Raw genomic sequence first — 12,123 nt, forward strand, 5'->3', positions numbered from 1 at the left:
AAAAATCATTTTCTAAATTTACAGTACCATTTTTATCCTTATGAAATGTGTAAGGTGCTAGAGCAAAGCACTACTGCAAAGCAGGAATCTATCCTGAAAGATTAGTTGCTCATTATATTAAAATGTAGGGGCTATTTTTAAATGTTATTTCTTCTATTCTAAAATGTTATCCATGCTTAGACCTGAAGTGCTTGTTTTTAGCTAAAATTCTAATGATTTGACAATAGTTATCTTTATGTTTTGTCCTGTTAAGAGTTACATATGTATTTGTTTTTTCTAGCAAGTTGCTTTCCAGACTTTGTGCTTTGTGGAAATAAAATTTCATGTGTAAATAAAACATTACTCTGTGATGGACAAAATGACTGCCCTGATGGCTCTGATGAAGCTCCAGACTCCTGTGGTAAGTACATAATGACAAGGTTCAGATGCAGTGCAAGCTTTTAAGTTAATCAATTGCTAATGCAAAATTGTATAGGGTTAAATATAGTAGTTACATAATTTAATAGTGTTAAGATCATTAAGTCTTAATATCTTTGTAAACAGAAAATGTCTTGTTGAAGAGCTCTGTCCTTGAAACAAATTTCATTATGAAACTTATGGATAGACAATATATACAGATTTCTAGACATTTCCACAACAATGCTGGTCATGGCACATAAAACAATTATGTAAAAATTACATTTATCTATTTATCTGTATATTTTAGGTGGTGAATTGGTATAAAAAATAAGCCATTTGGTCAAAACACAACACTGAACTGTCCTTTAATCAATATATAAAATAAGAAAATAGACTGAAAAAAAGAGCTTAGAATGTGAATTGTATGAGTTAATACTGACTAACCTGCCAGCAATAAAGACAGAGCCAGCAATTAGAAAACCTCCACCATTTGAATGGAGTCTCCTTGGACTTTTTAACTCTGGACTCTTTAACCCCGTGTTAAACACATTCCATGTACTGTATATTTTTAAGCAACTTCTATAGATTGATTTTAAATTCTATCCTTTTACTGACTTTGTGTCTTTTAGATCATTCTTTTAGAATCTTAAACAGATTATTAATTAGGATGGACAAACAGCCTGAGAAGGGAAAATGCTTATTTATTATTCTTGTAATCATTGTTAAGGTCTTTAAGTTTGGGGTGCATACTAGGCAGATCAGGAAGGAAGGCACAGCAGAGCAGGAGAGAGAAAAAACAAGGAAAGCAGAGAAGAAGAAGAGCCCAAAGAAATTGACGAGGACCTCGTGGACTGAAAACCATTTTGAAACAACACTGCACCCAGACTATGACTCATACTTCCATCACCTTAATTTTCTGCATACCTATTTTCAATAAGCCTCTTTCTGAAGTACATTTCTTAGCCTTTAAAGTCTCTTTTCAAATACATTTCCTACTTCTTGCTGCTGTTGGTTTTATTGTGTTTTTTGTTAATGTTGCTTTAGAATAATAATTTTATACCGTCTGATTGGGTCAAGGTATAGTGATAAGAGCACCTAGTGTAGGTGACTGCCATATTCCTACAGGTGTTAGCATCTGAGGAAAAGACGTTTTCCAATAGTAGCAGCACCTGCTTTAGTGATTGTCACAGGCGCAGCTGAGGTCTAAAGGCAATCATTTGGTCTGCTTGTGCAGAGCTGGCAAGTCTCTCCTTGAGGCAGCTGTCCATGTGCAGGTATGGCTGTACATGTGAGGTGCTATAAAGCAGATACGTAAAACGCATAAACAATATAGTCAACAGTAACTGTAGCGCAGTCAAACCAAAGTAATGAACACAGGAATCTATATATAAAAATATATTCAAGGTATAGTGATAAGAGCACTTGGTCCAGGTAATTGCTATATTTCTACAAGGGTTGGCAACTGAGGAAAAGACATTTTCCAATAGTAGCAGCGCAGTGAGCAGGCACCTGCTTTGGTCATTGGCACAGGTGTAGCCTAACTTGTAAAATAAGTGTTTGCTGATGATTTAGACTGAATGGCTGTGTGCTAGGTTTCACTAGATTCAAATTCTATTTAATAGCATTTATTTCTTGATGTGTACAGTAATATCATTTTTTACTTCTTACAGCAACACCTTGTGATGGACAGTTCATTTTGGAAGGGCCAGCTGGATTTTTCAATTCCAAGAATTTTCCTTCACAGTATGAGCAAAACTTACAATGCCAGTGGATAATATGGTATTTTTATCAGTTCTTTTTCCCAAAATGCACTATTTACTATGGATGGAGAAGTAAATTACACAATTTAATACTAACTAACATTAATTTCTATGATAAAATGCTGATTAAAGTGTTTTTAACAGTATTGTGTGTTTTGCCTTTTCAAGTACAATACTGCACACCTTGACTGGCATGATGCTGAGTTTTTCTACGTCTACATGTTTTAACCATTTATTTTTATACAGGGTAGAGAAAGATTTCAGTATTAAACTAGACATTTTGACATTTGAAACAGAAGATTTAATTGACACCTTGAATGTGTATTCAGGAACTGGAAAGAGCAAAATTCTAATATGTAAGTTATGAAAGATCTCTGATTGGATCATTATTTTCAAAACGGACTGCTTTGCTTGGAAATTTATTAGTGACCTTCTGTAGAATCAGCTTAATGTCACATAATCTAAAGCCAAATATATATTTATAATGTACAGCATGCAGTAAAAATACCTCTAATAAAAATGAATGAATATTTATTTTAATTTCAATATATGGTACTCTTACCACAGATCATGGGCTGGTTTCTTGAATATTTTACATTGGTGAGAAGAGCTTGCGAGACTCTTACTGGCTTGAGGATAAACTAGTGGGAAGAGTGCGAGTGAAACTCTTATGTTTGTTATTGAAGAACCACAATAATGTATTGCAAGAACTGTGTAATAATATATTATTAAGTATTCGAAAGTATATTGTAGAATGTGTGTTAGTGATTTACTATAACTACATGGGTATATTTTCCAAAAGCATATTAATGCTTAGAAAGTCATAAATTGTATAATCTATTAACAATTTAAGAGGATTTCCCAAAACTCATCATAATTAAACTGGCATGGTAAATCCACTGAATGTGCTCCCTGAACCACGCATCAATCACCAAATGCTTTTTAAACTGCTCACCTCTTTCGAAAACCATAGTGACAAAGAGAGCACATTAAATTCATGTTTTCTCAGTTCTCTGAACATTTAAAATACTAAAGTTTATTCTTGATATTATGTCATTTTCATGATAAAATGCATTAAGGCACGTGCATTATATTTTATAGATTCCTTGCTAATTAAATTTTTTCCAATTCTCTATAGCTACACTAGAGTAAGCTAAGGATATTTCTAAATTTTTAAATTTTGAAGAACCTATGTTATAAGGTTGCACCTACTGTATATAACTATATAACTGTACTATATGTAGGTAGTACAGTTGTAACAAAAACAACCTGTTGAGAGGAATATCCTTTGAATTCTTTGTCTCCTACAACCCAACTCTAGGATGTTACTTAACTTAAATCCTTGCATTGTAGTTGATATTCAAGCATTCTCCAAGCCTTTTTGAACCTAGTCACACCTACTGTGAAGGTTCTTTGTTTTGTACAGATATTAGTATTGTGTCAGATTGTAAGAAAGAACGAGTTGGATGGTGGACAACTACTGAGTGATACTTCTACATTACATGCATTTCTCATAAAGTTGTGCGCTAGTCTCTATGAGTAATCAATTTTGGATCACTCGCTCTATATTGCACTCTTTAAATGATAATCCTAGATTAGAAACAGCTTTCTGAGATTGATGAGTCTTAAATGGACAGACATACATAAGGGCAGACTTATGATGGAGGGGGATTCAGGAGTTGAATCACTGTTAGGGTCATATCTACTTGTTCTGAGGGAACCACAGAATAACTAGTTTATAATGTAAAAGCATAGGATTCACATAAACTTGAATAGGCACAATAGTAAGTAGTGTAAAAGTATGCAGTAGCTGTATAGATAGCCAGAGGAAAACATAGAAACAGCGTCTCAGATTTTATATATATATATATATTATATATATATATATATACACACACTGCCTTCAGAAAGTATGTAGATCCCTTCACTTTTTAAACATTTTGTTATGTTGCAGACTTATGCTAAAATCATTTAATTTTTTCCATCATCTAGCAACACTCAGTACTCCAGAATGATAAAGTGCCAAGAAGATTTTAGGATTTTATGTAAATTTGTTAAAAATAAAAAAAAACTAAAATATCACATTTACACAGTTATTTAGATCAGCTGATGCCACCTGGAAAAGGAATGTTCCACATACTGTAACTATGCCAATATCTATACATTGTATTCCAGCACATTTCAAGTTTGCTGATGTGCTGTATTTCATTATTATTTGGCCAGTATCTGTAGATTAATTACAGGTGACAACCAGCCTGCACACTAGTGACAGATAACTATATATGTTAGTATCAGCTACACAGCTCCATAATGTAATTTAAGTAATTTGCGATTGTTAGATATTTTTGACTTGGTGGCTGGAGACACTGGTGTAATTCAATGGACATTCTTTTCAGTCGCTTTTCTTTATGACAGCCTTACTATATCCCCCCAAATTCTGCCAGACCCTTTCCTTTTCTTTATTTCTGCATTTCTGTATGACCAATTGCTATACATAAAATATCTCTGTTAAAGTAAAGCTAGCTACAACCTTGGAACACAAAATACTTCAAAACTTTTAAAGAATATAGAAATATTGTCATTATTGACAGTAGGAATAATTTAAATTAATGTATCTGCAGAATATGATCTTTCAAACTTATTAATGTATTTCATCAGGAATATTACACCATCTCAAAGTATACATTTATTCAGAGTTGTCATATGTCCTTTCATTTTCCTTCTTTCTGCATTTCTCCATAAACAACTAAAATGCAGAAAAATTCTCCATCAAAATAAAGCTATAGGAGCAACTTCAGGGAACTGATTATTCAGAATTAAGTAAAAAAAACTAGAAATATCATCAGCTTATGTGTAATAATTAATAATAGGAACAACAGATGTCCAAGGCCGTACCAGGAAGTCCTCAGCCAGCTGCCTCCAATCCACCTGGACATCAGCCATGATCTCCCTTAAGATGAAGCTACAATTGTATGACTCAATGTTGTCCAGACAGGAGTCTATGTGAGTTAGACTTGGAAGATGTTGGCTAGCATTGTCAAAAAGATCAGCTCATTCCACCATCCCTGGATGCGCCGGATCCTGAAGATTTGTTATACTGATTGGGTTATCACTGCAGGCTGCAGTTACACCCTTCTCGACCAATGAGGAAATTCTACAGTTGAGTGGATTTAACTAGTCTCCATGTCACAGTTGTATGGTGTTAACTCCAAATAGCTGGCCATATTCTTTGTATGCCCTGACACCGCATACTCTAAGTAGCCATGCATTGGGTCCCCCAAGAGCTAAACGGGCAAGGGGTTAACCTCGAAACACCTGGTGGCGAACTTTCATCAGAGACCCCAAACTACTCAACATGTCTTGGGAAAGAGCTTGCAGGGGACCAACAGCACGGGAGGAAGTAAGCAAGGAACAATCTATATTAGTAATGCATCTATGAACTATATTCATGCAAGTGTATTAGTTAATTTAATAATGAATATTATATCTCCATCCATCCATCCATTTTCCAACCCGCTGAATCTGAACACAGGGTCACGGGGGTCTGCTGGAGCCAATCCCAGCCAACACAGGGCACAAGGCAGGAACCAATCCTGGGCAGGGTGCCAACCCACCGCAGGACACACACAAACACACCCACACACTAGGGCCAATTTAGAACCGCCAATCCACCTAACCTGCATGTCTTTGGACTGTGGGAGGAAACCGGAGTGCCCGGAGGAAACCCACGCAGACACGGGGAGAACATGCAAACTCCACACAGGGAGGACCCGGGAAGTGAACCCGGGTCTCCTAACTGCGAGGCAGCAGCGCTACCACTGTGCCACCGTGCTGCCCAATATTATATCTCCTCAAGTAAAAATCTTAGTACTCCAATTATTGAGAGAACTGCAGGAATATGAATTTAATATACCCTGTTTCATGACTGCTGTCCGTCGCTACAGTTGGCAAAAGAGGTGGGCAGCATAAGCTGTGCTTGGGTCAGACAGCATGAAAATTACAAAGAATTTGCTGTATTACTTTGTGATCCTCTTGTGATGGATTTCAGGAAACCTTTGTAAATTAATGATTGATCTTAAGATTGAGTTTACAACATACTTAATTTCATTATACTTTTGAGAAACTTGCGCCTGTATTGTATAATTTCCGTTGTTTTTATGTATTTTTATTTCCAATTTTGAAAAACAAGTGCCTTTCTTTTTATCAATTGATTATGTTTAGTAAGATACTACTGCTAAATCCAATAGGCAGCAATGCCACCAGAGCCCAGAATGTTCCTTATTCTTTGTTTTTTTATTTTTTCAGATTCACTTTCAGGCTCTGTTTCAGGATCTCTCATGATATTTTCTGATGAAGCAAGTGTTGTGTTTTCCACAAATGAATATACAAGTTTTAGTGGATTTAACATAACATACAAGGCAGAATACATTAATAACCTTACAAGTAAGTAACTCAATGTCTTTGTTTTATAAAGATATTTTGTTTGGTGGGGGAGCATTGTAGTAATAGGAATAGATGGCCAAGTTAAGTGAGTAGCTTTGAACAAATGGGATTCGTGAGCAGATACAGTATGTACTTTGGTATCATTATCAATATTAAAATTCTGCAAAATGTTTTGCATATTAAAAACACCAAAGAATTAAATAAAGAAACAAGGAAACATTACCACAAAGGATACTGAATTAAAAATGAAATCTTAAAAGAAATAAAGATTTAATTAAATCTTTAAAAATGAGCATCAATTGTATGACATTTAACATCACAAAAACAAAACATGAAATAAAAACATTAAACGGACACTATCAGGCTCAAAATATGCAAGTGAACCTACAGCTATGCATGGAGGAAAATGTTTACTATTTAACCATGGATATTAAAGAAGAGAACATCAAACATGAAGAATTATTATTATTAATAAAAATAATAATAATATTTTAGTAGACACCTTTAAGACAACTTAAAATAAAAATAAACACACTATGAAAAGGTAATGAATTAATTACAAGGATAATTATAATATCAATACAGAACACAATTTAAAATGGAGCTGAAGAAAACCATGAATGATACACTCCTAAGACTTAAATTAACATCACAAATAACTGAAACAATTTTTCGCAATTGGTTCTTTATAATTTTAGAATGCACTCTTAACACAGAAAAATCAAAAAAGAAATGTAATGATTGCAGACAGGATTCAACTAACTCTGGAGATATAGCATTCATTTTATCCCCAAGTCCAAGTATATAAAACAGGATTGGCACAGTTACATACAAACTCTGTCACATCTGTTAAAAATATAACGTTTACTTTGTGTTTAGGTGCTTTGAAGTACTGACACTCTTAGTCAATATGTTAATACAATATACTATAGAATTACTGGAAAATACTTCTGGATTATACAGTCAATGGTGCTGAACGTTGTCTCCATGTTTACATTTGATGTTAACTGATCTAGACGGTTTTCCACAATTACATTTGACTTACTCAAAGTATCTACAGTATGATTTTTGAAGCAGTAAGTACAATCTAGATGTTGCACTGTCTTTGTTTTAATCTGTGGATGTATTGGTAATGGCAGAATTAAATCAAACATAATTAAGTAGTGATCAGGAATAACTTCATTTAATAGAGTTAATAGAGTTTTATTTTGAATTTTAACTCTGTAAGTTATGATTAAATCTAATGTGTGGTTATGATTATGAATTGGACCTTTGACAATCTCACACAATCCTCCTGAAGTGAACAAATAAGTAAAACATTTGCTAAAAGTGTCTGTTTCCACATCAACACTACTTGATCATAATTTATAGCCAAATCAGATAAAAGATTGCCAAATTCAGTCATAAACAATGAATATGACCCTGGTGGTCTGTAGACTAGAAATACAAATGTACTGGAATCTGTTTTCATATTTAAAATGAGTGCCTGAAAGGATGTTGTCACCTAAATTTTGTCACAATGCATTATTCCAAGGCTGCCTCCTCAACCAGTATCTCTAGATTATGAAATAATGTGTATCCATCTGGTGACACCTCAGGTAGGGGAACGGTGTCAGAATTATTAATCCAGGTTTCAGTGAGAAGACATAGATCAGATTTTGTACTTAATATACTATCATTTACCAAAGCTGCTCCAATTCCAAGGGAGTGAATTTTCAATTATCAGCATTTAAAACTACAAAGATATTCCTGAACCGGTGATATATTTTTGTTTTAATTTGAACTAAGTTTCTATTACAGGTGCCCCTGGTGGAGGGTCTCGTTTTATCTCTTGGTCTAATTATATGCCATATTTTTTGGTTATCAAGTAATTTAAATCATGACTAAATTTATAGGATGCCCCACAACAGGGTTATGGATAACAGCTACAGCATATGAACTGGTGGGATAAGCAACAGCCTGTTATTTAAGATCACATGACTGCGGCCTGGATGGTGCTCTTATCAGTCAGCCAGGTTATTTTGCTGCCATATTTTGGGATGATTCAAAAAAAAAAATCCAGGCCTTCACCAAAAATCTTCCCAATTGTTCACAAAGTCTATGCTTTTATTTGTGCACCAAGTTTCAAGCCAGCAGTGAAGGGAACAAAATCTGCTATAAATCACTTCCCCTCTATATAATCTTCATAAGGGGTCAGACACAATTAAATTCCAACATTTTCTTTTAGCTTTGGTGTATAGAGAGATGTAGCTCCCCTTTAATACCTCGTATTGCTGTAAATAAATATCATTAGTGCTGACATGCAGCAATAAGGTAGATACTTTTTCAGTGGCGACACAATCCAATTGAGCCTCTAAATAAGATATCTTTGCCTCTGGGGGGCATATAACATTAACTGCTGGTTTTACATAGTTTGGAATTCTAACATTCCGCACTATGGAATCACCAACAGTGAGCACTTTATTGTTCTCAGGATCCACAGCACTCTGCAGAGTGCTAAGAATCTGTTCTGGGTCCGAATTGGTGACCTGGGTCCCGAGGGACTAAATTTTGGCATCTTAGACCCCCATCTCACTGTCGCCCTGTGGCTGAATTGGTGCTGCTGATTTCAGCCACACATGGACTACAGTGGGACCTGGAGAGACGGAAGCCGAATCCATCCATCCATCCATTTTCCAACCCGCTGAATCTGAACACAGGGTCACGGGGGTCTGCTGGAGCCAATCCCAGCCAACACAGGGCACAAGGCAGGAACCAATCCCGGGCAGGGTGCCAACCCACCGCAGGACACACACAAACACACCCACACACCATGCATACACTAGGGCCAATTTAGAATCGCCAATCCACCTAACCAGCATGTCTTTGGACTGTGGGAGGAAACTGGAGTGCCCGGAGGAAACCCACGCAGACACGGGGAGAACATGCAAACTCCACGCAGGGAGGGCCCGGGAAGCGAACCCGGGTCCCCAGGTCTCCCAACTGCGAGGCAGCAGTGCCACCCACTGCGCCACCATGCCGCCCGGAAGCCGAATCATAAGTAGCCAAATTGTCTAAACAAACCAAGTCGATCCAATTTTTGGTGTGCCTAATTCCTATCAAGTTCCTGACATAGTTCTCCAATTCGTGTATTTTCCCAACCAACTCTAAATTAACTAAGCACTTTTGTCAGGTGAAGCTGTCTGTATTGTCAATTGGAAAACCAGAACTGTACATGCTGCAGGTGATACAACATAGAAGTGTGCCTTCATAGGGTAGAGAGTAGATGCAACTTACATTCAGCTCTGAGTTCATCTTTGTCCCTTTCTGCTGTGGCTTCAGTGCTTTCCAAATTCAGTTGAATCACTAGAAGACTGTCGACTTTAAGCTTTCACTACCCGCTAGGTGATTGACTTCTCACTGTTAGCAAAGTTACTTCTCCTCATCCGTTTTACTCCTATTTACTCCAGCTGAACTTACCTGATGATTTGATTAGTTTTTGGCTATTTTTTTTTCTGTTGCTTCTAAAAAGATACATGCGTGTGTAAGACACGGCTCTTTCTCCCTCTCCTTCTGCTTCCGTAATCTGCAAAACAAAACAAACAGGTCAGTCAAAGGCACATTCACATTGCTTTCATCAGAATACAGTGGAACCTCGGGTCATGACCGTAATTCGTTCCAAAACTCTGGTCGTAACCCGATTTGGTCGTGACCTGAAGTAATTCCCCCCATAGGACTATATGTAAATACAATTAATCCGTTCCAGACCGTACGAACTGTATGTAAATATATTTTTTAAAAGATTTTTAAGCACAGATATAGTTAATTATACCATAGAATGCACAGCGTAATAGTAAACTAAATGTAAAAACACATATCACTGAGAAAACCTTGACCACCAGAGAAAACTAACATTACAAGTGTTCGCGCTATAGCACTACGAACCGCTCGCTAAAAAAACTTTTTTTAATGACTTTTAAGCACAGGGAAAAAAATTTACATTTGAAAAATCCGTAATTTAATAAACAACCAAGAAAAGTAACATTGCAACAATACACGCTAGGAAACCAATTGATGTAAACAGAAGTGAAGTGGAGGTTAAAATCCAATAGAAAAAAGTCTTCATTAAATACAACGAGGTTAAAACAATGCTAGAATCAGTCCCTTTAAAAACAAGCCTGGCCAGCCCTCTCTCCCGTGTGTGTCTCTCTCTGTCGCGTGCGCGTGTGTGTGTCTCTCTCTCTCTCTCTCGTGTGTGTGTCTCACTCGCGTGCACGCAAGCGTGCGTGTGTGTGTGTCTCTCTTGCACGCTCTCTCTCTCTCGCTTGCTGCACAGAGAATGCACAGGGAGAGACTGAATCATCGGCGTGCACAAACCAAAAGGGAAACTGGCTTGTTCGTATACCGAGTGTGTTCGTGAATAGATGCAAAAGTCTGGTGAACTTTTTGGTCGTAACCCGATTTGTACGTGTTCAGAGACGTTCGAGAACCGAGGTTCCACTGTATTTGGATATGTTATATATGGACCTGGACGCTAGATGCCTGCCCCCCCTGGGTTGGAGCGGTGCCTCAGTTTCCCGCAGGGCTCCATTGGAATTGGAGTTGGGTGCAGCCCTGTTGGGTCCCGCAGGCGCCGACAGGGGGTCCTGCAGCTGGGACTCCTGAGCCCATTGGGAGGAGGAGAATGAAGCTTGATGGAGGAGTGGTGGTGCAAAGGAGGACTGTGCGTGTTGGTGTTTTGTTTGCTGTACTTGGGACTGTGTTGTGCCTTTAGGGGTCACGGGGAAGACGTGCCCCACAGGTGAAAAAAAATAAAAAGTTTATTTATTTTACGTGTGCCTCACGGTGTCATTCTGTGTCAGGTCGGCACCTTTTTACAATATTTATATACTAGGGGGCTTCACCCCCTGCTCGCTTCACTCGCCAACCCCCGCGTTTGGTTTTCCAGATACACACTTTTAAGATTTTTTTTTTCTTTAAATTGTTGCTATTTCATTAGTTTCACTTTTATTTCAGAACTTCTTTAAAAACAATATTTGGAATCTTTAGAGTCCCAACATGCTGCATCTTTTACATGAGGTCCGTGAGACATGTGTTTAATGACCTTGTACCATAATTCAGGATATGTTTCTCTGTTTGCAATTTCAGCACAGACAAAACGATCCACATCATCAGCAGTTAATAATTTTTTTGCAAAGTAACCAATAAATGTATGTGAGGTAAACTCCGTTTTTGAAATTCTCTGACTTAAACTTCAAAGCCTTACAATATTTACATACTTCTGACATATCACCTGTGTCCATATATTCGATCTCTATTCGCCTTTTCGTTATTTCTCCGAGTAATAATTTCTCTTTGTTTGCGTTAATGCAATGTTTACTTTCATTGTTTTGACACTTTCGTTTTTTTCTGCATTCATATTCTGTATCTTGCTCTGCATGTGTTTTGCGCCTACATTTTTTTTGAGTCTTTTGAATTTCACTGTTTTCATTATCTCTAACCTGTTCTGCATGTGTTTGGCCCCCTTGTTTTTTAACCTCTT

At 36.9% G+C, this 12,123-nt stretch overlaps 1 protein-coding gene across 1 annotated transcript in view; it reads left to right on the forward strand.

Annotated features, from left to right (window-relative positions):
* Positions 1–12,123, forward strand: part of tmprss15 (transmembrane serine protease 15) — a 159,572-nt gene that overhangs the window by 39,410 nt on the left and 108,039 nt on the right. The window contains exons 6-9 of the mRNA XM_051926620.1: positions 281–400; positions 2,070–2,178; positions 2,406–2,515; positions 6,465–6,602. Coding sequence (XP_051782580.1) covers positions 281–400; positions 2,070–2,178; positions 2,406–2,515; positions 6,465–6,602 — 477 coding nt within the window. The remainder of the gene's footprint in view (positions 1–280; positions 401–2,069; positions 2,179–2,405; positions 2,516–6,464; positions 6,603–12,123) is intronic.

The sequence above is a fragment of the Erpetoichthys calabaricus genome, chromosome 4 (assembly GCF_900747795.2).
Source record: "Erpetoichthys calabaricus chromosome 4, fErpCal1.3, whole genome shotgun sequence".
Classification (NCBI taxonomy): domain Eukaryota; kingdom Metazoa; phylum Chordata; class Cladistia; order Polypteriformes; family Polypteridae; genus Erpetoichthys; species Erpetoichthys calabaricus.